The sequence below is a fragment of the Thalassophryne amazonica genome, chromosome 15 (genome assembly GCF_902500255.1).
Source record: "Thalassophryne amazonica chromosome 15, fThaAma1.1, whole genome shotgun sequence".
NCBI lineage: Eukaryota > Metazoa > Chordata > Actinopteri > Batrachoidiformes > Batrachoididae > Thalassophryne > Thalassophryne amazonica.
Genome location: NC_047117.1, coordinates 59,943,606 through 59,971,361, shown reverse-complemented (window position 1 = coordinate 59,971,361; position 27,756 = coordinate 59,943,606). Strand labels below are relative to the sequence as shown.

The 27,756-nt window shown below is 43.5% G+C and overlaps 1 protein-coding gene across 2 annotated transcripts in view; it reads left to right on the top strand.

Moving 5' to 3' along the window:
• Nucleotides 1-13,009: 13,009 nt before the first annotated feature.
• The window catches only part of LOC117525718 (alpha-1,6-mannosylglycoprotein 6-beta-N-acetylglucosaminyltransferase B-like), a 473,200-nt gene continuing 458,453 nt past the window's right edge, over nucleotides 13,010-27,756 (top strand). Inside the window, exon 1 of one of the 2 annotated variants that reach the window (XM_034187646.1) lies at nucleotides 13,010-13,318. In XM_034187646.1, coding sequence (XP_034043537.1) covers nucleotides 13,251-13,318 — 68 coding nt within the window. In that variant the 5' untranslated portion in view covers nucleotides 13,010-13,250. The remainder of the gene's footprint in view (nucleotides 13,319-27,756) is intronic. The other variant, XM_034187647.1, reaches the window with a different exon arrangement.

Here is a 27,756-nt window from a genome sequence, read left to right as displayed (position 1 = left end):
GTTAATATATATTAGAATGTTAATTTTCCTATAAAACAAAATACATTTAGTGAATGGAAGTGTAGGTGTGTGATCTATATATATATATATATATATATATATATATATATATATATATATATATATATATACTGTGTACTGATATATACTGAATGGAGTAGTGCAAGTACATTTTAAGAAGCGGCTGTAAACATTTAGGGCAGTGATTGAACACTGGGGGCACATTTAGGGCAGTGCTGTTAAGGTGCTAAATGTGGGAGGAGGTAAATCCTTGTAAATCCCATTGTGCCAATAAAATGAAAATTACATGAATATTTAATTACTTGTCAAATATTTTCAGATGTAACAAAGCATTCTGATGCAAACTGCATATAAAGCTTGAAGTGATCCCCCCAAAAGATTTTCAGATTTCAATGTGGGCCCTGTGCTTAAGTTGGGAAGGGCTACATTATAGTGTTTTGCCACCAGTGAGCACAGTGACAAAAAAAAAAATCTCAGACACTGACGTGGAAATATAAAATGAATTTCCATCCGTTCTGATGAAACATCCCCAGAACATTGGAGATTTTGTTTTTGTGTCTTCTGTTCCTTCAGGGCCTGTGGCGGCCTCACTGATGTCGGTCCGTCCCGCCACTGGCTCGGCCCGTTTGAAGGTAGACAGCTCATTAACAACACTGACAAGTGCTGCAGAGTCAGTTTAACCGGCTGTTAGGGAGGATGACTGGACCAGCACATCATCGCTGGGAGTTTGACTTCCCTGCGGCAAACAAGTTTTATTCCAAAATGCTTCAATCATACAGATAATAACAAATACGCCATGCCATTTTCTAAGATGATGGCTGAAGTCGAGGACGCTGTGTGTTTGGTTTGTCACGGTGTGAGGCCAAACCTTTCTGCATCTGACCGCGTCCATTTTTTCTTTTTAAGATTTCAGAATTACCCTGCTGTGTTTGGATGACTCCGCCTCTGTGTGTGTTGATGGCTTTGTGATGTGCAGTCTCCACACAGACCAAGAAAAGATGTAAAAATCCCGTGTTTGCCCGTCGGATTCCCGCTGGAGGAATAGAAATATTCCCACAACCTGCAGATCCGGGCACGGGCGCGCCGTCAGTCAAATCCACATGTACAGGAGCAAGTGATGCATGAAGGGAGTTTCACTGTCATCTTCAGTCAGGTCCCCTGCAGATCACTCACTTCTGCTTCCATTTCTGCTCCAACGCTCCGCTGGCCACAAAGGCTGAATAATTGGAGCCGTGACCAAAGCTGACTGCAGACCGCCTGACTAAACAACAAACGGCACTGAGAGTTGCAGGTTGGGACTGGGGACCCCCCCCACCACCACCACCACCACCACCACCACACACACACACACACACACACACACACACACACACACACACACACACACATTTGAATCCAAGCTCTGCTGTTCAAAAATGTGTGTTTCTGTGAGACTTTATTCATCATAATGGAGACAAACCCTTTGTGACATCACTTGAGACAAACCCTTTGTGACATCACTTCACTCAAAGGCTTTTCTGAAGAGTCAGTTTGAAGCTCAAATTTGACAGTGCCCAATTCCACCCAAGACCCACCCAACCCATAAATAGGTAAAGAGGTGGAGCGTGGGCAAGACCAGCGTGACCCGGGTTTGACGAATGAAGCCTGACCACACCTCCTATCTCAGGGTTGCAAATAAAGCTAAAAGCTAACCGGTAAACCTCAGTTTGGGAGTTTAACAGGTGGCTTGTGTGTGGATGTACAAAAAATTATGACTGGCTTATTGATTCATTAATGGAATATTTGTGGCAATAACCTCACCGAGCTCTTGATATGTGCTAACATCTGCTAACAGTGCTAATATAATGTTTAAATTTCGCTTGGTGGATATACTGGAGCATTGATGTCTTAGATAGTCCATTAGGATAATTAACGGCACAGTAAGTCAAACTATTGCAGATTTTGAAATAAAATGCTTAGAAGAAATGGACACAGTTGATTCAACAGCAGCTAGCAGCCACAGTTAACCGCGGCTTCTGCTAGCAGGGCTTTGGGCCTGGCTCGCTGGCACACACTAGCTAAACACTGCAAGAGACTATACCCCTAATTATTCCTAACATTATTCCTTAAAATATTTTAATCTGGTCAAACCCCTCGGAGGGGACTGTGAGAGAGAAAGAAGAGAAAACATCAGATAGATTAACATCTTCATATGTGGTAATTTGTTCCTTCTTTTGTGTGTGTGTTCCTACACAATGGCTAATTTCATCATACTCATACTGAATGAATGAATGAATGGATTTATTCGGCATACACACACAAATCTGAAAGAACAGAAACATACAAATAACATGAATGTTATATAAACAACATTACATTACAACATTATATACTCATTACTCATCTTCAACCGCTTTTCCGGGTTCCAGTCGCGGGGGCAACAGCTCCAGCAGGGGTCCCCAGACTTCCCTTTCCACACTGACCACCTCTGACTGGGGGATCCTGAGGTGTTCCCAGGGCAGTGTGGAGATATAATCTCTCCACCTAGTCCTGGGTCTTCCCCGGGGTCTCCTCCCAGATGGACGTGCCTGGAACACCTTACCAGATGCCCGAACCACCTCAGCTGGCTCCTTTCAACGCAAAGGAGCAGCGACTCTGCTCCGAGCTCCCTGCGGATGACCAAGCTTGTGAAGTGAATAGTGAGAAAACCACATTTTTGTACAATACCTTCAAAACTAAGAGAGACAGAAGAACGAGTTAAAATGCATATGAATCAGCAAACTCAATACCATCTGCTGATCTATAATTGGCATCATGATTCCAATTATGATGTCTGCATGTGACATTAAATGATTGGAAAATCACTTTCCACAATAACTTCAAAACAAAGGGAGTGAGATGTTGTGGAGACACAGAGACCTACTCTGTGTCTCGAGTGGATATGTGGCTATTTTGGATTTGTAAAAATGACGGCTTATAATGGGAGCATTTCAGCTTCAAGATGACCTAAGATCTTGATTCCAGTGGATAAACAAACATTTTTAGGGCCAAGGAATCAATGCGAACTCCAAAAATGTCACACATATGTATGTTTGGCCATCTTGGATTTGTATATTTGACTTTGCCACACATACGAGGGCTGTCCATAAAGTATAGGTCCTTTTTATTTTTTTCAAAAACTATATGGATTTCATTCAGCCGCGGCGCGGCGGCACAGGAAAAACACCTCCGTGTTGATAACCATTTGTAAAATCCAGGCGGCTTTTGATGGCTTTCAGTGGAGTGAGTATATGAGAAATTGTTTAACAGCTGGACATGTTCCAACTTGTCCTTAAGGCTTCCAACAGAGGTGTTTTTTCCTGTGGTGGAGCGTCGCAGCGGCTGCGAGCCGACGCTGCAATCCGACGCTGCAATCCGCCCGCACGTCTTTCATTAAAAAAATCTCCTTTAACAGTGGAATATCTGGATAAAATGCTGAAACCGACTTCTTCTGAAACTTCTCTGTTCTCTCACGACGTCCTGGATCAATAGAGCCTGAAATGTGGAGGTTTTCAGCTTGAAACAGGCTGACGACGGCGCCTGGGAGCGCTGCACGACGTCTCGCTCCGTGGGAAGTCCTTAAAGCGACAGCCGTTAAAATTTTCACCGAAAACCAGCTTAATTTTTCGAACCGTGTCCACTTCGATGTGTCTCACAGGTTTAGAAAAAATTTTGATCAAACAAAGCGCCAGTCTCTCAGCAACTTCTCAGACAAAGGAATTCCGACGAGGGGCTGGACGACTCCTCCCACAAGGAGTGCTCACAGGCGAATGACGTCACCGACAAGCGTGGAAAAACTCACGCATGCGCACGAGGGTTCAAGCATGTCTGACGTAAAAACATATGAATGAAATCCATATAGTTTTTGAAAAAAATAAAAAGGACCTATACTTTATGGACAGCCCTCGTATATACATTTTTGTAATTAGCCCCACTGGATTCTTTGGCCCTGAAAATATATATTTATCCCCTGGAATCAATATCTTTCGTCATCTAGAAGCCAAGATGGAGGAAAAACTCCACTTCTAAGTTGCCAATTTTATAAATCCAAGATGGCCACTTTGGTGGCCTCCAGGAAAATGGAATGATCTATTTTTTGATTGGCTATTATATGCAGTTGTCAAAAATGTATATTTTTGCAAGTCTTTACAAAATTCCAATGACAATGAACAGGTTTTTTGGTCTGTTCCATTTGCAACTTACCATGCTTCTAATTCCTTATTGCAGGTTTTATTATTATTTAATGCCACATATCATTTGGTGGTGTAATACAGTAATTTATATTTTTAGATGCTACCAATTATTTGCAGTGAAACATACCCACTACCCCTGTTTTTTTTTATCAATACATTGATTTTGTAGTGCATAGTGTATGTATGATTGTGATATGCACAAGAGTGCTATAAAGTATTTATAGTAGTATTTGCTAACATAGTAGTATTTGCTAACATTAATCACTTCTTTTGATTGTGATTTATTGTGATTGAGTTTATTTTCCATTGCTGCTACTGTGTTTGCAATATTGATGCTCATGTGTTTGAGGCATGGGCGCAATTTGTTGGGGGATGGGGGGACATGTCCCCCCCACCTTTTTAACCAGGGGGGGACAGAATATGGTATGCCCCCCCCCCACCTTCTGACATATATGTGTGTACTTGAAACATGCTATGCCAACATGCTATGCAAACCATGTCAGTCTTATGTGCAAACCATGTCAGTCTTATGTGCAAAACCATGTCAGAATAGTATTTTTGTTTCTGCCAGTTTGTATTTTAGCAACATTGATTTGTTTACAACACCTGTTTCTTGTTCGTCACATTCGGAATTTTCTGGGACTGCATTTGCCCATATTTGAAACCAAAAATAGTTGCCTCTAGGGACTAGTGTCTACACATAAGTATCAATGGACCATATGCTAATTTACTAAATTCTGAAAGTTAGAAAAGGAAATCAGAAAAGTTATCTGGGACCTCAGAAAGCCCATCTGCAATTATTGCTTGATCTCCAAAATCAGTCTATGCAAGCGAAATTATGTTGAGTATGAGTGTTGTCATTAGTGCCACTTCGAAAATTAAATTCATGATAAGTAATTTATCCTAAACTTAAGATCTGTTGTTTTTCAAACTTATGCAAAAGCAAATCTTGAGAAAAAAATACAGTATGCGATAGTTAATAATTATTAAGAGCCTGTTCTTATTTATGAATACATTTTATCACATTGCAGTTGTTTTTTTTAATGAAAACTCAACCTATCAATCTTTTTGAGTTCTACACATGTGGTGATACCTTATTTACACCAGGATGTTAATAAAACCAATGCTGGCTATAAATAAAGTAAATATTATATACTATATATAATATTATTGTATATAGTAAATATAAAGTAATTATACTATAAATATTTAAATAAAGTGAATAAAGTACTTATATCCACAGTTTCAAATTGCATAAGTCAAATGGTGTCCACTTTATGGTCTTCTCAAAACATTAAAATTACTGGTCTGGATGCTCAGAATGCATCTGAGCTTATCTAGAAACCGTTGGCTACCCGGCCTATGGGCTTCAGCCCTGCGGGCCTTGCACTTTGTCCCCCCCAATTTCTTGTTTTAAATTGCACCCTTGGTTTGAGGACATGGCGAGGGTCAACAATATGAATTCTCTGAATGCTTATTGCATTTATGCTCTACTGGATCCATGTAAATTTATGATAAAACAAAAACAAACAAACAAACAAACAAACAAACAAACAAAAACAGACAACAAAAAATCAAAACTGCTCTCTGCTGCCTGCTGTGACTTGCAGTGATTCTGCTGGCCGCTGGGTGTCACTGTTGCAGCCTGAAGCCGGAGTGCGTTCGCTGTCCGTGGTGCTGAAATGCAAAACAGCATGTTGTCACGCAGACTGTCCTTTCTTTACATCACGTTTCACAAAATACTCATTTACTTACAGATCACAGTCTGTATGGACTATGACATCATAAAGGAAATAATTTACAACTATAATCAAACCTGCTGGAAGATTGACTCAAAGGAAAACATGAACAATTCTAATCAGAAGAGGTCCAGTCTTGGAAGACATGAATAATTTTACTGCAAGTAATTAATTAAAAGACTGATTTCACCTATAAAGACTTTAATCTTGTACAGGCTGCAAAACAAAAGCTGTAGTTTCACATAAGTACACTGTAACCTATAAAAGTTTTGCTTTTTTTTTTTTTAATGTGAGATGACAAAGAAATTATTTTGTCCTGTGAGTGACTGTGGTGTCACAACATCGGAGCCGGACAGACGTCATTAGAGCCGAGGACACTTAAGACATACCGGAGCTGTCCGTCACTCATCCAGGACCAGTGACAAGCTGACCAAAATAAACCGCAACAACATAACAATCAGGTGACTTTGCCTTCAAAATAAAAGTAAACACGTCACTTTCCCTGCACGACTTACTTAAAAAAATCCACTGGAGACCAGCAAAATGAATTATAGAAGACTATTTTTAGAATTAGTAATGCTTTTAATCTTCTTATTATAGATGTGATCAGTTTCAGTAGAAAGGTGTCAAAATGTAAAGTGGACTGTTGTAAGAAAATATTTGTAAATTAACCAAACATGTTTCTGAAGAATGACTTGTTATGTGGGCCGCCAGAAGAGGAGGTACTGCTGGCCAACGCCAGAGGGCGCCCTGCCTGTAGTCGGGTTTCAGGCACCAGAGGGCGCAGTCACCACCCAGGAGCCAGGACTACCAGATGTCAGAAATCTCTCATCATCATCCCATCCCATATAAGACTGGAGGAGACACCACATCTCTGCCGAGATATCAGTTTACCACTCAGGTAATCTCTCAGCCGTTTGACTGTGCCGTACGCACGTGATCTTTTTCTGAGTGTTTGCAGGAGATCCTGGTGACTGCTTTCAGCTGGTGCTGAGTTTTGTGGTCCGTGTAGGAGTGACGTTCTTCACCCCTCACGCCAAAATGGATAAGTAGCTCTCAGGCTCTGCACTACTGTGTTTTTGTGTCGGAGGTGGAGATTCTCCCACAAAAGGAACTGAACTGAATTGCTGATTGTACTGCTGGGTGTGCACACACCCACCATTAACCTGTCTTCTGTTCCTGCCAGCAGTACCAGATCTGACAGCTGAAGTAGAGGCCACCTGGTGACTCGGGACTTGGCGGCTTCGGTTTGCTGTAGGTCTTCGTTGGCGGCGGAACCTTGTGGGCCCCGGCTCTTCTCTGGATAGGCGTCTCCTACCCTCGGACCTGCCCACACGTCACCTGTTGACATTTGTAATTGACTGTCTAAAAATAGTATTTGACCTGTTGTGCACATTTGCCACAATAAATTGTATTTATTTGACTACCCATTGACCGTTCATTTGCACCCCCTGTTGTGGGTCCGTGTCATTACACTTCCCCAACAGGATATCTCGGCCAACGTCATGGATCCCGAGGGGCGTCAACCACCAGTTGAACAGCCAATGGAAGAGCAGGGTGCACAGGCGTCTGCAGGAGGCATGATTGGTGAGTTGCAGCAAATCCTCACCGCCTTTACTGCTCGGTTGGATCTAATGACCGAGCAGAACGTCATCCTCAGTCGTAGAATGGAGGCTTTCACCGCGCAGGTGGAAGCGCGCACTCAGGGCGCTGCTGCAGCTCCTCCTCCTGCTGACCCGGTGTGGAATATAGACATTCCACTGGTCATTCAACGACCCTACCCACCATCCCCTGAAGCATACATAAGTCCCCCAGAGCTGTACGGGGGTTGTGTGGAGACGTGCGCGGACTTTTTAATGCAGTGTTTGCTCGTCTTTTCACAGCGTCCCGTGATGTATGAGTCGGACGCCAGCAGGGTGGCTTATGTAATTAATTTGCTTCGAGGCGAGGCACGCGCCTGGGCTACGGCGCTCTGGGAGCAGAATTCACGGCTCCTTACCTCTTATACTGGGTTTGTGAGGGAATTCAGAACAGTCTTTGATCACCCAAACAGAGGCGAGACTGCTTCTATGACGCTGCTGTCAATGAGACAGGGGCGTCGGAGTGCAGCTGAGTATGCGGTCGACTTCCGCATAACGGCTGCGAGGTCCGGCTGGAATACCGCTGCACTCTGCGCCGCCTTCGTAAATGGACTGTCGTCAGTCCTGAAGGAGCATCTGGTGGCTAAGGATGAGCCGCGGGATTTAGATGGGCTTGTAGATCTGGTTATATGGTTAGACAACCGATTGGAAGAACGTCGACGGGAGCGAGACAAAGGACGTGGCTGGGCACGTGCCGCCCCTCTCCCTTCCCGTTCCGAAGCAGCCCCGCCTTCCCCACGCTCCAGAGCCCGAGTGCTCCGTGTGACAACAGCTCCCCCTGCTGACGAAGCTATGGACATGAGCAGGGCCAAAATAAAATTAGAAAACAGACAGAGGAGGCTGGCCCACGGAGAGTGCTTTTTCTGCGGCTCTAACAAGCATCTGCAGAAACAATGCCCCAAGCGGTCAAAACACCAACGCTCACCCTTAGAAACTGTGCTAAGGGTGGGCCATAACACACACGCGGGTACTGCACGAAAATCCGCACGAATCCCAGTTGTGATCCTCTGTGGGGATTTAACCCTTCAAGCCCCAGCACTGATTGACACGGGGTCGGAAGGGAATCTGCTTGATAGCAGATGGGCTACAGAAGTAGGGCTCCCTCTAGTGGCTCTTCCTTCACCAGTGAGGGTACGGGCACTAGATGGCACCCTTCTTCCATTAATCACACACCAGACACAGCCCTTAACACTGATTGTGTCTGGGAATCACAGGGAGGAGATTGTGTTTTTTGTGACACCTTCTACCTCCAGAGTAATTTTGGGCTATCCATGGATTAGTAAGCACAATCCCCGGATCGCTTGGCCATCTGGGGTTGTGGCTCAATGGAGCGAAACCTGCCACCGGGAGTGTTTACGATCCTCGGTTCCACCCGGTGTGACTGCTAAAGAGGAGGTTTGATTCCCCCCCAATCTCACGACGGTGTCTGTTGAGTACCATGATCTTGCTGACGTTTTCAGCAAAGATCTGGCACTCACTCTACCCCTGCATCCACCGTACGATTGTGCCATTGATTTAATCCCGGGTGCTGAATATCCGTCCAGTAAACTGTACAACCTCTCACGCCCCGAGCGAGAATCAATGGAGACCTACATCCGGGACTCATTAGCTGCCGGGTTGATCCAGAACTCCACCTCCCCGATGGGTGCAGGTTTCTTTTTTGTGGGCAAGAAGGACGGCGGACTCTGTCCATGCATTGATTACAGAGGGCTGAACGAGATCACGGTTCGCAATCGATACCCGTTGCCCCTGTTAGATTCAGTGTTCACGCCCCTGCATGGAGCCAAAATATTCACTAAATTGGATCTTAGGAATGCGTATCACCTGGTTCGGATCCGGAAGGGAGACGAATGGAAGACGGCATTTAACACCCCCTTAGGTCACTTTGAGTACCTGGTCATGCCGTTCGGCCTCACTAATGCCCCCGCGACATTCCAAGCATTAGTAAATGACGTCTTGCGGGACTTCCTGCATCAGTTCGTCTTCGTATACCTAGACGATATCCTCATCTTCTCCCCGGATCCTGAGACCCATGTTAGGCATGTACATCAGGTCCTGCAGCGGTTGTTGGAGAACTGGCTGTTTGTGAAGGGTGAGAAGTACGAGTTCCACCGTACTTCTTTGTCCTTCCTGGGGTTCATAATCTCCTCCAACTCCGTCGCCCCGATCCAGCCAAGGTAGCGGCGGTGAGAGATTGGCCCCAACCAGCAAGCCGCAGGAAGCTGCAACAGTTCCTCGGCTTCGCTAATTTCTATCGGAGGTTTATCAAGGGCTATAGTCAGGTTGTTGGTCCCCTTACAGCCCTGACCTCCCCAAAAGTTCCCTTCACCTGGTCGGATCGGTGCGAAGCTGCGTTTAGGGAGTTGAAACGCCGGTTCTCTACTGCGCCAGTTCTGGTGCAGCCTGATCCCAGCCGCCAGTTTGTTGTGGAAGTAGATGCCTCTGACTCAGGGATAGGAGCTGTGCTGTCCCAGAGCGGGGAGTCCGATAAAGTACTCCACCCCTGTGCCTATTTCTCCCGCAGGTTGACCCCAGCAGAGCGGAATTATGACGTCGGCAATTGGGAGCTCCTGGCAGTGAAGGAGGCCCTGGAGGAGTGGAGACACTTGTTGGAGGGAGTATATCCGGACCGCTAAGCGTCTGAACCCCAGGCAAGCCCATTGGTCTCTTTTTTTGGCCGTTTTGACTTTAGGATCACCTATCGCCCCGGGACTAAGAACCAGCGGTCGGACACACTGTCCCTGGGTGCATGAAGAGGAAGTCAGAGCGGAGCTGTCGGATCCACCAGAAAACATCATCCCGGAGTCCACTATCATCGCCACACTGACGTGGGACGTGGAGAACATCGTCAGGGAGGCCCTGACGCGTCACCCGGACCCCGGCGGTGGACCACCTAACCATTTGTACGTCCCACCAGACGCTAGGACTGCAGTTTTGGACTTCTGCCATGGTTCTAGGCTCGCCTGCCATCCAGGGGTGCGGAGGACCGTGGCAGTTGTTCGGCAGCGGTTCTGGTGGGCGTCTTTGGAAGCCGATGTCCGGGAGTATGTCTGGGCCTGTACCACCTGTGCCAGGGGCAAGACAGTCCACCAACCAGAGAAGGGACTCCTCCAGCCGCTGCCTGTGCCTCATCGCCCCTGGTCCCATATCGGCCTGGACTTCGTCACGGGTCTCCCTGCGTCCCAGGCTATGACAACCATCCTGACGATAGTGGACCGGTTCTCCAAGGCGGTCCACTTCGTGGCCCTCCCGAAGCTCCCGTCGGCCCAGGAGACTGCAGATCTCCTGGTCCACCACGTCATACGTCTGCATGGTATCCCTACCAACATCGTCTCGGATTGTGGTCCTCAGTTGTCCTCCCAGGTCTGGAGGAGTTTCTGCAGGGAACTGGGGGCCACTGTGAGCCTTTCGTCCGGGTACCACCCACAGACCAACGGACAAGCAGAGCGGGCTAATCAAGAGCTGGAACAGGCCCTGCGGTGTATGACCTCCGTGCACCCGACGGCCTGGAGTCAACATCTGGCCTGGATCGAGTACGCTCATAACAGTCAAGTTTCATCAGCAACCGGCCTCTCCCCATTTGAAGCGTGTTTGGGGTACCAGCCCCCATTGTTTCCGGCTGTGGAGGGAGAGGTCGGGGTTCCCTCGGTCCAGGCCCACCTCAGGAGGTGCCGTCGGGTGTGGCGTACAGCCCGCTGTGCCCTGCTGAAAGCCCGGACGAGGGCGAAGAGCCATGCAGACCGCCGATGTGACCCAGCCCCGGAATATCAGCCCGGGCAGGAGGTCTGGCTGTCAACAAAGAACATTCCTCTCAACATGGAGTCACAAAAGCTGATGGACAGATATATCGGACCATTTCAGATCACCAAAATCATCAGTCCAGCCGCAGTGAAGCTGAAACTCCCGGCTTCACTGCGGATCCATCCTGTTTTTCATGTCTCCAAGATCAAACCATACTACACCTCGGACCTTTGCACCCCTGGACCTGCGCACCAGAGGGCGCAGTCACCACCCAGGAGCCAGGACTACCAGCTGTCAGAAATCTCTCATCATCATCCCATCCCATATAAGACTGGAGGAGACACCACATCTCTGCCGAGATATCAGTTTACCACTCAGGTAATCTCTCAGCCGTTTGACTGTGCCGTACGCACGTGATCTTTTTCTGAGTGTTTGCAGGAGATCCTGGTGACTGCTTTCAGCTGGTGCTGAGTTTTGTGGTCCGTGTAGGAGTGACGTTCTTCACCCCTCATGCCAAAACGGATAAGTAGCTCTCAGGCTCTGCACTACTGTGTTTTTGTGTCGGAGGTGGAGATTCTCCCACAAAAGGAACTGAACTGAATTGCTGATTGTTCTGCTGGGTGTGCACACACCCACCATTAACCTGTCTTCTGTTCCTGCCAGCAGTACCGGATCTGACAGCTGAAGTAGAGGCCACCTGGGGACTCGGGACTTGGCGGCTTCGGTTTGCTGCAGGTCTTCGTTGGCGGCGGAACCTTGTGGGCCCCGGCTCTTCTCTGGATAGGCGTCTCCTACCCTCGGACCTGCCCACACGTCACCTGTTGACATTTGTAATTGACTGTCTAAAAATAGTATTCGACCTGTTGTGCATATTTGCCACAATAAATTGTATTTATTTGACTACCCATTGACCGTTCATTTGCGCCCCCTGTTGTGGGTCCGTGTCATTACACTTCCCCAACATGACTAGTACATAAACAGGTTTAAAATAACAGCAAAATAATCTGGGATCACAACTCCACTATTGTTTAACAACCAAGAAAGTTACTGCAAAATATCAAATGAAGCAGTGTTGGTAGTATACGATTATAATTTATGTAAATTGTGTCATTTTGTGGTGTAGTAACCATCCACAATATTTAGAAATAATCGAAATGCAGTTTGGGACATTCTTCTCTCCCCTTCCCTCTCTCGTCCTGCAGAAGAAACCCTCACGTTAAATGTGTTCATTTTTTTGTTCCTTAAAAATAAAATAAATTGGTTTTGGCAATAACATGACTGTCATTCATTTTCTGGAAATCTAACTTTTTTGTTATGTGAATTTAAATAATAAGAAAAAACAACGTCCATTTTAAATTCATATCTTATGTAACAAGACACTTTAAAACGATATTTTTTGAGAATAATAAAATTTTAATTTTGATGTTTGAATTAGTTTTAGCCCGTTGCTGATAAGGCTTTTATTTGAATATACTGACAGGAAGCTAACGCGGTCTTGCGGCTACTTTGACTCTTCGGTAATAAATTAATGAGGCTGAGCTTCACACCGGCGTCGTGTTCGCTGTCAAGTTAGAACGTCCGCCGAGATAGTCTCTCTCTCATTAAAACCTCTCACAGGCACAACAAGGATAATAACTCTTTAGCCGCACTCATTTCCCCACCTGTTTAATTGTAGAATTCACGACGGAAATGACTCCAGCTGGACACAAGCTGAGTGTTTTCGAGGCGGCGGATTAACAGTCATAAAATGACATTTACCGACACCGGAAGCGGACAAACTTTGTGGCTTTTTCGCTGAGAGCCCCGAGACGAACCGGCGGAATCCCGGTGAAGATGTTCGCTCAGGTGAAGTTGCAGGTCGGGAGGTTAACGATGTCAGGGGTCGTTGGTTTTGGAAAATGATCGCTGGCAGCACCGACGGTAAAATAATGATCAGAAGATGTCTAGTGACGTTCAAACCGTTCAGGTAAGAGACAGAATCCAATAAACAAACAGCCTCTCCCCGCAGCCAGTGCCTTTACAATTTATGCCTTTAAAATGTTTTTAAATCGATGTCCTGCTTATTGGAGTCAAACATCTGACAAGATGCGTTCATCTGAAATGATCTAATTCTCCAGGAGCATGTTAGAATTTTTCATTTCATGCTTTGAGTTTAATTTTTTTTATTTTATTTTATAAATTTAGGAGGAGCTCCACTGACAGTCAGCATGGAGACATGTTAATTGTTGCTATATGTCCAGATTTGGACACATCACATGTGAGACTTTCCAAAGGTCCTTTGGCTTTTTTAGTCTTTCTTTACCCAGAGTACAACCTGCAACCACGGGGCATGCAAGCCAAATCACTCCGGTTAGGCACTGGGCGTTTTACTCTCTTATTCATGTTCTTTCTTTGAGTACGTGAGCAAAAAAGTTACTGACATTGGGAATTTAAATGGTAAATGGACTGCATTTATATAGCGCTTTTCCATCTGCATCAGACACTCAAAGCGCTTTACAGTTATGCCTCACATTCACCCCAATGTCAGGGTGCTGCCATACAAGGCGCTCACTACACACCGGGAGTAATAGGGGATTAAAGGCCTTGCCCAAGGGCCCTTAGTGATTTTCCAGTCAGGCTGGGATTTGAACCCATGATCTTCTGGACTCAAGCCCAACACCTTAACCACTAGACCATCACCTCCCTGAATTTAATTTATTTAATTTATATAGTGCCAAATCACAGCAAAGCTGCCTCTAGGTGCTTCACACAAGTAAGGTCTAACCTTACCAACCCCTAGGGCAGGGGTAGGCAACCTGTTCCAGAAAGAGCCATGAGGGTGCAGGTTTTCTTTGCAGCCACTGACTCCACCAGGTGATTTCACTGATTAACTGATTCCATCTGCTCAAAGTGATATTAATCAGTAAAATCACCTGGTGGAGTCAGTGGCTGCAAAGAAAACCTGCACCCTCATGGCTCTTTCTGGAACAGGTTGCCTACCCCTGCCCTAGAGCAAACACACAGGTGACAGCGGTGAGGAAGAAACTCCCTCTGATAATATGAGGAAGAAGCATCAAGCAGACCAGACTCAAAGGGGCGACCCTCTGCTACCGACAGACTTGACAATACAAATATGCAGGAAATTTTTGGAGTCCATGCTGGTGTACAGGACGGGAGGCCTGCAGAAGAAGACACCCACTCCCACTTCTCTGTTTCTCTCAAACAGAGAGAAAAAATCCGCTTTGGGAATCTGTTTTGCTGACAGTCCACTAAGATCACAATCTTGGGATTGTCGTATTCCTTGGAGATTGGAAATATGTGTTGAGAGAAATTCAAACTAGACCACTTCAATGCATTGCATGATGGGTAATGACAAAACACAGAATTGATTCCCTTCCTTAACGCCCCTCATTTTAAGACAATTTATACTGGCTTCGCCCATTTTTGTTTGGTAGAACAGAACACGTGTTTGTTTCTTGCAGGTTTCACACAAGATGCCCCTCCTGATGCCTCTGTAAGAAATGGGGTGTAGGTGACCTCGAACCAGGGTTTGGGAGGAAAATGTGCTAGATGCTTGTGACATGGGTTGGAAATTCAGCCTTTGCTGGTGGTGAAAGGTCATGAGATGCAATGCCTGAAAAATCCTTGGCCAGTCTTCCATTCCCCAACTGTTGATCCAGTACTTCTGGTTGCACACAATCAGCCTGTCAAATATCACCCACTGGGCTATTTCATGAACCTAGCCTGTTGTATTTTTGCATCTGGCAGATAGTTGTTTTGTAACTGCTATTGTCAAGACGGTGCAAGGTGCACACCATGACAAATTATCAGTTGGACTGTTTGTGGATTGTACGATGTGCCGTAGAATAAGTTCTATAAAAATAAAGAATCATGTGTATGCATATTATTTGACGGGTGCTTAGACATTATTACACAGAACTTTGCAATTATTTAAAAAGTTGCAATTTTAGTCCAAATTAAATATCAGAAGAAAAAAAACACCAGTCCCCCAACCCACACCCCCGTGCATCTGCCCCATTTACAGGCTTAAATGTTCCACGCACAGACCACATGAGTCGTTACTGAAACATGATCGAAACTGTGGAAAATTTCTGTGTTCACCTCCGTGGGTCATCATACTTGTTATACAGCAAGCAACCAATGGATTTTAGTTCGCATCAGCTTTTATACGTTGATATTAGAAATGGTTGAGCACAACAATGACTGTGACTTTCACAGTAAAAGGCTTTGCAGTGATGCTGGCCCTTCAAGTTAACTGGTTTTATTGTGAAGGGCATTTAGCGACATGGGTTATGTGATATTATTTAACTTTTCTATCTGTAGTAATGCACACAGACCTATTCAGGAGAGTCTTTGTTTTACTGCTTTGTGTGAGTAGTTGTCTGATTTGGCCACCGGTTGCTCTGTTTTCCATTTAAAGCAACGGGAACAGAAACTGGTTTTGTTGGCGATCACATTTGAGGTCACACTGCATCCAGTCCATGCGTGTTTTGGGATATAATGTTTAATTGCTCTCTTTATGTTGTCTGGTAGCCTATATTAGCTTGGTATATTTATATATTTAATATGACCCCATTAATAATTTTCTTTAAAGTGTGTTTTGTTCATTTGTTAACTGACAGCTGTCTTTACAAATGGTGAAGCTGGACATTTTTTTTTAAACCAGTTTTGAAATGGCTGTTTAGTGAGCACAGACTGTTCAGGACATTATAGTTTTATTAATGAAATCTCAGCATGTGTCAAATGTGTTATGTGGATTCACACACCAACATTATTATTGTTTTGTATTTTGAAGAAAATTAATTTGAAATCGGAATATAAAATCAAAATAAATTTTTCACTAAAATAAATTCTTTACTAGACTTTTTTGTGTGTGTGTGTGTGTGTTTTCTTTTTTTTTTTAAATTTCCAGAGAATTTGTGGGGTCAAAATTGGGAGGCCTTTGGAAGAAATGTTTTGCCTTTCTTACATTCATGCGAAATCCTTCCCACGGCATACTGTGTATTTGTGACCCTTTTATTTAAGTTAAAGAACATAACTGCTGTTAAACAACTGGAAAACAATATTTAAATCTGATGTTGTAGATTAATCTCACAGGCCTCATTCTTTATTTGCCTTTATTGACTGTGTCCCTTGCTTTATTTTCTTTGTGTGCCAAGTTTGGTTCAAAATCACAGTGAAAACTTGCCTTGACCTTTGACCTCAATGACCTTGACATCAGTGATTGACCTTTGGTAAATTTGATCTCACCTGGGCCATTTTACAATCCATCTACTTATCTGTGCAAGGCTTTTGTATGTATGTATGTATGTATGTATGTGTATGTATATATATATATATATATATATATATATATATATATATATATATATATATATATATATATATATATATATATATATATATAAAATACAAATAATGGATGGTAAGGAGTCCAACATAGAGAAATATTGGATGAAGAAAAGTTAGATATTTCTCTATGTTGGACGACTTGCCATCCATCAATTATGTTCTCTCCCCCCCCCCCCCCCCCCCCCCCCCCCCCGCCAATTAAGCAAACAACAAAGAGTCAAGTAAATTACATCAATTTATTTTGTTGTGAACAGCATATGAATGCTTCTAAAACATCAGTAGCATGCTTGTCTACCTTCTTAGTGTTTTTGGTATCCTTGGAGTTCAATATTTCCACCAGTTCCTCCTCTGTGAACTCAGCAAACCTTGCTGGCAGACGATTTTCTGCTGTTGTTGACATATTTGTTGCCATTTTTTCAGCCAGCATCTGTCAGCAAGTTCCTGACCTTTGTATGCCGCGCTCTGATTGGCTAGCTGTTGGCAGTAAGCTCTAACGCTATTGGTCAGTGGGAACCGATCCAATATAACTTTTGGTCCTAGCCTTTTTGGATCCTTTTGGATCCAACATAACTTTCTGGCGCCAAGCATGCCAAAATACAGGTAAATGATGGACAGAAAGGCTAAGCTGTGATTGGCTATTGCAATCTGAGTGGAGAACATATATATATATATATATATATATATATATATATATATATATATATATATAGGTCTGTTAGAAAAGTATCCCACCTTATTATTTTTTTCAAAAACCATATGGATTTGAATCACATGTGACTACATCAGACATGCTTGAACCCTCGTGGGCATGCGAGAGTTTTTTCACGCCTGTCGGTTACGTCATTCGCCTGTGGACAGTCTTTGAGTGAGGAGTCGCCCACCCTCTCGTCGATTTTTTCATTGTTTAGGAATGGCTCAGACTGCTGCTTTGTTTGATCAAAATTTTTCAAAACTGTAAGGCACAACTGAGTGGACACCATTTGATAAATTCAGCTGGTTTTCGGTAAAAATTTTAACGGCTGATGAGAGATTTTGGTCTGGTAGTGTTGCTTTAAGGACGGTCCACGGTGCCTGACGGCGATCTGCGCTTCGAGGCGGCAGCGTCTCGCCGTTTCAAGTTGAAAACTTCCACATTTCAGGCTCTGTTGACCCAGTAAGTCGTCAGAGAACAGAGAACTTTCAGAAGAAGTCGGCATGAGGAGTTTATTCGGACATTCCATTGTTAACGGACATTTTGTAATGAAAGAACGTGCGGGCAGAGTCGCATGTCGGGCCGGACCCGACCGCGGGGGGTCGCGACAGGAAAAACACTTCCGTTGGAAACCTTAACGGGCAAGTTGGAACATGCCCAAGCTGTTAAACAATTTCTCAGTTACTCACTTGTTGAAAGCCATCAAAAGCCGCCTGAATTTTACAAATGGTTTTCAACACGGAGGTTTTTCCTGTCGTGGCGCACACAGATTCGCCGAGTCGTCATGGAAACGAAATTTGCGAGCACGTCTTTCATTAAAAAATGTCCTTAAACAGTGGAATGTCCGCATAAAGTCCTCATGCCGGCCTCTTCTGAATCTTCTCTGTTCCCTCACGACGTCCTGGGTGAATTAAGCCTTAAATTAGGATGTTTTTAGGTCGAAACAGGCCGACAACGGCGCCTGGGAGCGCTGCGCGACGTCCCGCTCCGTGGGAAGTCCTTACAGCGACAGAAACACCCCATAATCTCTCATCAACCGTTAAACTTTTCACCGAAAACCAGCTAAATTTCTCGAATAGTATCCACTCGGATATTCCTCACAGGTCCAGAAAAAATTTTGATAAAGCAACGCGCGCCGTCTCCAGCAGCGTGTGAAACGAAGGAATTCAGCCGAGAGGGCGGGACCACATCTCACTCAAGGCCTGCCCACAGGGAAATGATGTCACTGACACGCGTGAAAAAACTCATGCATGCGCACGAGGGTTCAAGCATGATTGGTGTAATCGCACGTCATTCAAATCCATATATTTAAAAAAAATAAAAGTGTCGGTTTCTTATCTAATAGACCTCGTGTGTGTGTGTGTATATATATATATATATATATACTGGACATTATGGATGATGCCAGTCACCCTCTGCACACTGTCATTAGCAACTAGAGGAGCCTCATCAGCCACAGACTGCTCCTTCCCAAGTGCAGGACCAACAGACTGAAAAACTCCTTTGTCTCTCAGGCCATCAGACTGTACAACTCCTCAGGAGTAACAGGAAGACAGAGGATGGGAAGGAGAGGAACAGTAGTAGCCAGTAAACCAGTAGCGAGCAGTATTTATGGTATTTATTTGCTTATACAGTATTCACTTTTGATACTCTGTGTGCTTCTTACCCTGTGTGCTGCTATGCAATGCTGGTAGAACCTCAATTTCCCAAAGGGAGTCTTCCCAAGGGATTTATAAAGTTCTGCATAGTCTAATATATATTTTGGACATCCTGGAACTCGTACTCTGGTGTGACTTATATTCTGAAAAATCACAAATTTGATAATAACAATACTAAATATTTCTACAGGGCTTTTACTCTGGAAAATACAGGCAATATCCCATAGACGTGTGTGCCCCCTGCTGAACAGTTCAGGAATTTGCGTCTACTGTATATCAAATTCTGAATTTCCTATTTAAAGACGACATTCAGCTCAGGCTCTGTATGTGTACCACCACACACACACACACACACACACACACACACACACACACACACACACACACACTAGTGTGTGTTGACAACACAAAATACCTTAAATATTACTTTTTGTACAGTAAGAAATTTGGCAAATCAAGTCCATCTCAGGAAGAATGATATAAAAATGTACCTTTCTTCCAGAATTTAATCTCGTCTGTGCTGGTGAAAAATTTCTTGGAAAACACTTCTCGCACCTGATTCCACGTGCTTAGCAAAACTCTGCAATCATCTAACTGGAGACGATATCTGATAAGTCTGTATGTGTGAAGAAGCCAATTAGCTGATAGCAGATCTCCTTTTCTGATCCAATTATAGTGAGCGGAGCATTTACTTTAAGCCTGTTAATTAAAGACTCGTCAGGCAGGACCAGGACCTAATCCTCTCATATCACCCACCTCACGCTACTTTGGAAAACGGCTCAGTGATAAGTGAAGAAGAGATGGCCCTAGGACATAACCAGACAAAACGTCTGCACACCCACATAAGCCGAAAATGTCTTTTGATCTTTTCTCTTTCCCTGTCAGTGCTGCTCCAAACCACCACAAAACCCGCCGGCTGTGCACGTACACAAACACACGCAGGGATGGATATTAATCCTTCTGTCCTTAGAGAGAAGAGTAGGTGAAAGTGGATTAGAAAATGACTTGACAATCTTTACTATTTGCTCATTCTTCTTCATGTCCTCCACACAGCCGTTATTTCATCAAGGGTCTCTTCAGTTTGTCTGAACTCTGATGGCTCAAACCGCAGAGGATGGAAATGTTTAAGATATAATTTACCGTTTGAACAGAGACCATATTTAGTCCTAAACATCATTTATATACTGGCCAGACCTTCTGTGATGTCATCCACAGGTTTTCTGAAGGGCGGGTTTAAAGCTCAAATAGGGCGTCTCCAAATGTCCGACTCCGCCCAACTCTCAACCAACCCATAAACGGGTGAAGTGGTGGCGCGTCAGCATATATAGTACTTAACAAATGAGCTGAAGCTAATAGGCTAATCGTGGCTCAGGTGTTTGATTATTGCATATTTTATTTGGACTGGGTGGAGCTTTTTATAATGTGTAGCTTGCGTGCTGCTATTATATTATGACCACAATATTGTCTTAGTACCCATGGCGCTAACATCATCAAGCTATGGACACCTGCTAATTCGTGCTCATGGTGCTAAATACAAATGACATAATGCTAACATTTCACTCAGTGTAAACCACTGAACACAGAGTTCTTAGATGGACTGGGAGTACAATTAACCACACAGCAAGCCATGTTATCACAGATATTTGTAACAGAATGCTCAAAGATGCAGTCGAGTGCACAGTAGCTACCAGCTACTGCTAAGTACCTCTGCTAGCGGGCGGCTGCCTCGATGAGTCAGCACACTAGACGTGACTCAAAGCGAACACACCCCTAATTATTTTTAATGTTATGGCTTAAAATAGCCTGAGTTATGAAAAAATTCATCCTCTGTACAGTTGCCATGAACTCAGAAACTAGCTGTAGAGACAAAAGCCAGTTTCATTTTTTAATGTCTCGATCAGGCTTCAAACATGTTTATTTCTGCTTGAAAGTTCTAGATTTGAACATGGAGGTCTACGGACCGTGATTTACATTTGGCGCCAGCCTCAAGTGGCCACTCAAGGAACTGCATGATTTTGTACTTCCCAGTTGGCTTCATTTTTTTTTTTTCAACATCGAAGGTTTAAGCTTCGCATACATGTCAACCTATACGGATTGTCCGTAAATTATACGGATTTTTCCTAGTTTCAGAGTCATACAGATGTACAAATAAAGTCTTACGGATATTCAGGGTTTTCTGTTAAAAATTTATTTTTTACTGTTGTTTTTCTTAACTCCGTGGACTTCCGGTCAGCTGTCCACCATCTTTGTACTCCTCATAGAACCTGTATGATGACGTGCACAATGTGAGCGTCCAATCGGAAGTGGTTCACCGTCACATGGTTTTCCAATATCCAATCGTAGGGCAGAGCAGTCTCAGATGGTAGGGCCAAAGATTGTTAGGAATAGTGACCTGTTACTCTGTGAGTTCTTGTTTCTGTAAAAATAGAACAGCTGTGTGTATTCATGGGAAATATATTGAGTTTGTATAGAATACCTACAATGTACTTGTAGACAGAGATTTTATTGACAGCAAGCAATTTTACTGTGGAGCAAGAGGATTTAACTGTGGAGGAGTTCCACCGTAAAAGAGCCCATGGAGATCCCTGGTGTTAGCTATTAATATATGGACAAAACCCCAGTTATGTGATACCGCTATGCGGGTGTGTGTACTGTAATAAAACTGATTTTGGTGCGATTTGGAGGTTATAAGGATTTTGTGTTGATTTTATGGATTTTATCACTTGGTTATACAGGTGGACCCTCAAAGGGGTTGACATGTATGGCTTCGTCCTAAATAGGGATGGGTATCGAGAACCGGTTCCTTTCGGGTATCGTTAAGAAATGATTCGATCCACCGACATCAATAAGCTTTGTGCTTAACGATTCTGTTATCGGTCCTTCAGAGTGGCCGTTGTTTTGGCGGGTGTTTGTCAGGAAATGATCATTTCTCTACATTGATTACAGACCCTGCAGCGGGTCCTTAATCAACTTTTCTGCAGCGCGGCTTTGCTTTGAACCTTGAACCAATTGAAGCGTGGTTCGTAGATTGAAGCAATGCTTCGGTCGATTGCTTCATTTATTTCTTTCTTTCGCTTAATTTTCCCCTGCTAAAACCGTAAAGAGCATACGTCTGTGAGTATTATTTACCTTTTCTATGTTAAACCGACCTGTTATGGTCTTCTGAAACAGTTGATAGATGTATTTTATAACTTAAAAACGGGAGCGATGCTAACGCGTTAGCACGTCTATGGCATTTTCAACGTTAAAAGTTAGCATTTAGCAATTGCAGCCGTCATCACGTTCGGGTGCATTCGCTTTTAAATTGTAATATTCCTTAAATTTATTTTTGCTTATATATTAATAATCTGATGATTATTATATACAATTTTAGAGAAAGAGACAAAACGAACCTGAATAGAAACACAACAGAAAATATATAATGTCAACTAACATAAATAAATAAATACATACAGAAACAAATGTTTCCTGTGAACACCTAGTGACTCTCACACCTCCATTTCATCCCTGTCTTATTTAAGTTTAATGACAGTTTGTTTCGGTCAAACCATATTTTCAGTTTGTTCATTTCTTCAGTGATTTCCTCCAGAACTATCTGCCAAACTAGAAAACTGCTGCATCCTAGTAAGAGCAGAATACTACTGGAATTAATTTGAATAAGGAAAGTTGTATTTTTTTTCTCACCTAAATGGATTCAGCACTCACTCCAGTTTATTGTCTGGAATAGTACCAGATTGCATTTCAGAGCTTCTAGAATTCAAACATTTTCGTGCAGGTGGTGTTGGGGGGTAATTTTGGGTTTCAGCTTTTTTTGTTGTTCACCACTTTCATCCCTGAATGGGTGATTCTTAGACTACGGGCACTTATTATGTCCTTTGATCATATTGTATGAGAAACAGAAAAAAGGGGAAATTTCACACTTTTATAGTTATCTTTACAATGAAAGTGTGTTAAGAAATTTGTTCTAGTAGTCTATGATGACTTTTTCACCTTTTTTCAGCATCATTATATGCAAATATTGCCGTTTTGTGCCTGTCCCACACCCAGACTTTTGATCTTCAATGATAAAAATGAATGGTAAAGAAATGTTTTTTTTATTCTCTGAATAAAATATCAGTAAAATAATCAAAACATAATTGGGGTATTAAATGTCATACAACTGTTGTGATTTTTTTTTTTTTAAACAAAATGTAGTTGTCTCACACTATTGCCGTAATTTCCACCACAACACTGTAATGTCCCTTTAAACAGTTTGTATGAATGATTGTTTGGGTAGTTTCTATGGAGATAAACAGTGACATCAGAGCACATGTATATAGCGCCAAATCACAACAAACAGTTGCCCCAAGGCGCTTTATATTGTAAGGCAATGGTGTGGTGGAAATTACATTTACAAGGCCAATAGTGCCTGTAGTTAAAGAATCACCCAAATATGAGTTGTGATTCACTTTTGTGCGGATTAAAGTTACTAACTGGGACTCCTGTCTTGTTGCGAGAAAGAAACGAGAATCATCCTCCATTCTGTTCACACAGCTCCAAACGTTGTGCGGCTCTCTCACAAGTCAAGATAGAACGATAGAATTCAGTCTGAATTAATAACTTCAAAGCGAAACACAGTTTTGTTTATTTTTATTTATGTCCAGAGATCAAGGATACAGTGACTAATTTCATATTTATTTACTTTAAGACTCAAGGAAATACATAGAAAACCTGTAAAGCCTACTTTTAGTACAAAATTCACGAGGTATCGATAAGGAATCGGATCGATAAGCAGAATCGATAATGGCATCGATATCGATAAAACCTTATCAATACCCATCCCTAGTCCTAAATCAGGGTGGTGATTTGGATTTCCAGCTTCCAGTAGCTGTGTGTGATGTCCAGGCAGATGTGTATAAAGTGCATAATCCTTGCATGTATCTCTAAATCACATAGTCTCGCTCACAGCAAATAATCCTCTGACAGTGATGATGCTATGCCAATTTATTCCACAATATTGCTGCAACAGATGGAGGTAATATATGATTATTTCATAAAGCTACAGTATGCTGGCAGAGACAGAGGTGGAAAAGAAGGAATAGAAATGACTGTGTGGCAAGTACAGATGGTGTTCCTGTGAGGTTATGTCATTACGTTTTCAGTCCATTCATCACATTTTTTTTCCAGCTCTTAAAATCGATGGAGTGCGCTTGTTGACATGCCTCCACTCTATGCTGCAATGCCTCTTGTTCTGTCCCAGCACTCCTCCGTGGTGATCACAGTGATCACCGCATTAAAGCGTTGCCTATTAATCCGCTTCCAACAGCAGCAAAAGAAGTTGGTAATCAGAGTTGAGAAGCCCAATTTTCAACACATGTTCATGCCGAAATTGCTGTTTGTCTTGTAACAAGTGTAATCAGGTCTGTAATTCATTACACCCAACTCCAGCTCAGAGTGAAATCTGATTTGTGTGCCTTCAAAATGTGACTGCATTCCCCCCACCTCCCACCTGCCTGCAATTCACTGAGTTGGACTCAGCAAATGACGTGTTCTTTCATTAAAAAAAAGAAAAACAAAGAGAAGATTTTAGTGTTCATTAATTGTGGCAAAACAGACTAAAGTTGATCTGTGATTCGTACAGACTAGGCATGTTGAGATTAATAGATACAAATTAATATGTAGATACAAATGTGTGCGATGCATCGGTTCATTCAGTGTGCATTGATTCAATTGACGGGTGAAATCGCAATGGATCCGTCGCTGCCTGCTTGCATTGATTTTTTTCCGATGCACATTGAATGCACCACGGATGGAAGCCAGAAATCACATTTCTACCCCAACAAACATGAGGACATCAATAGCATTTTTGCTTAACGATTCCCTTATCGGTCCTTCAGTTCAGGACACCGGAGTGGCCATTGTTTTGGAGGGTGTTTATCGGAACAATGATCCATTCTCTACGTTGATTGCAGACTGCAGCGAGTCTGCTTGAAGCTTGAGGCAATGAAGCAGCGCTTCGACCCGATGTTCGCTGGTTCTCTGCTTCGCTTCCGGCGGCAGGTCCACAATGTCTTCATTAACCCCTCTCAAAGCCATTTAAAGATGTCGATCATGAGTCACTTTGTGTAGATTAAAGTCATGAACTGGGACTGTTGTCTTGTTGTGGGCAAAAAACAAGAATTGTCCTCTGTTTCACACCAGAGTTTTACGCGATGGTTCTCTGGCATGAGCACCAGCCGTGCATAAACTGAAGTTGTCCATCAGGTAATGGAAATAATCATAATAATAATAATAATAATAATAATATCCTCTGTTTTGTGGGACTAAGTGCACAGCTCCAAAGAGCCGTGCAGATTTCGGTTGTAATTATACCTTCAATCATGTTTTAAATCAAATGACACCTCTTTCCAAACATGGCCAATCGGTACAAGTCCTTTTCTCCTTCCTTATTATTCAACTTCTTGTACAACTCAGAATATGTCTTTTCCTTTGCTTTTGCCACTTCTCTTTTTGCCTTACGCCGCATCTCCTTGTACTCCTGTCTACTTTCGTCATCTCTCCGACTATCCCAAAACTTTTTCGCCAACCTTTTTCTCCTTATGCTTTCCTGGACCTCTTCATTCCACCACCAAGTCTCCTTGTCTTCCTTCCACTGTCCAGATGTCACACCCAGTACTGTCCTAGCTGTCTCCATCACGACATCTGCAGTACTTTTCCAGTTGTCCAAAATTGCTTCCTCTCCAAGCAGTGCTTCTCTCACCTGTTGCTAAATTTCACACAACAGTCTTCCTCCTTCAGGTTCCACCATCTGATCCTTTGTTGAGCTCTCACTCTCTTCTTCTTCTTTACCTCTAAAGTCATCTTACAAACAACCATCCTATGCTGTCTAGTGACACTCTCTCCTGCCACCACCTTACAGTCTCTGATTTCTTTTAGCTTGCATCTCCTATAAAGAATGTAGTCCACCTGTGTGCACCTTCCTCCACTCTGTTACCCTGTGCTCCTCCCTTTTCTTAAAGTAGGTATTCACCACAGCCACTTCCATTCTTTTTGCAAAATCAACTACCATCTGTCCTTCCCCATTCCTATCCTTGATACCATATCTACCCATTACTTCCTCATCAGCTCTGTTCTCTTCACCAACATGCCCATTGAAATCCGCTCCTATCACCACTCTTTCATGCTTGGGCACACTCTCCACCACCTCATCTAACACACTCCAGAAATCTTCTTTCTCCTTCATCTCACAACCTACCTGTGGGGCATATGCACTGATGATATTCATCATCACCCCTTCAATTTCCAACTTCACACTCATCACCCTGTCAGACACTCGCTTAACCTCCAACACATTTTTAACATACTCTTCCTTTAAAATGACCCCAACAGGATTTCTCTTCCTGTCCTCACCATGTTACAACAACTTGTACCCACCGCTGATGCTCCTGCTCTTACTTCCCTTCCACTTGGTCTCTTGCACACACAATATGCCTACCTTTCTCCTCTCCATCATATCAACCAGCTCTCTCCCTTTACCAGTCATACTACCAACATTAAAAGTCCCCACTCTCATTTCCACCCTTCTAGTTTTCTTCTTCTCCCGCTGTTTGTGGCAACGTTTTCCTCCTCTTCTTCATTGTGTTCACCCAGCAGTAGCCTAATTTCCACCTGCACCCTGTTGGGCAACAGCACCGGTGGCGGACATTGTTAACCCGGGCCGTGACCGATCCGGTATGGGAATTCGATTCTTAGTCTGCATAGTTGGGTTGGCTTGTTTTACGCCGGATGCCCTTCCTGATGCAACCCTCCTCATTTATCCGGGCTTGGGACCGGCATTCGGAATGTACTGGCTGCACACCCCATGTGGCTGAGTTAGCAGTTGTCAAATGTATTAAACCAAAGTACAAATAAATACAGACATGTGCTGCCCAGCTCATCAACAAGTGGCTTGTTAACACCACCAGAGCTGTTTGTTAGCAAGCAAGTGGCCTGGCAGCACACTGCCCCTTTCACACTGGGCCAACATAGAGTTGCATCATGATGATGCCGAGTTATGCAGCCTAACGCCACAATACGCTGAGGGACGCAAAGGGCGATGCGAAACAAATGCAAAATTTAAATGTTTAATTTAATTACATTTTTTAAACATGTTTAATTTTTTTGTGGCTTTTTGGCGTAGCGCATTGGATGAGTTGAGATGAGATATACTTTATTGATCTCACAGTGGAGAAATTATGTTTACACTGTAGTTACCTCAGACAGCAATTAGTCCACAATTATTACTTGTTTACCGTAATAATGGCACACATCAGAATTAAAGACAGCACATACACATTTGACATTGTTTATGTGCACTAAATTTGAAGAAGTCCATTATCTGAATTGAGGCAAGTAGGTGAAGGTCCCTGAGATGCGCCACTGTCAGCTTGGGGGGAGGAACGGGGACCAGCAGCAGCTAAAACTGCACCGCCCCTGCAGAAGGGGGAAGGAGTGATGTGAGAAGAAGCCGGAGTGGGGGATGTTTGATGGGGGGTAGGAGGGGGGTGGGGGGAGGGAGTGGAGCATGCTTCAGTCCTATGAAAACAGTTTATTGTCTTTGTGAGTTGAGATAAGAAAGAGCCAAATGATCACCAAGACCAGAAGACATTCCTCTGGAGGAAAACAGTCGGGCAATTTGTCCTTCAGGCTTGATAAGCCCGCCGTGTTGTGGTTTGAGCAGTGAAA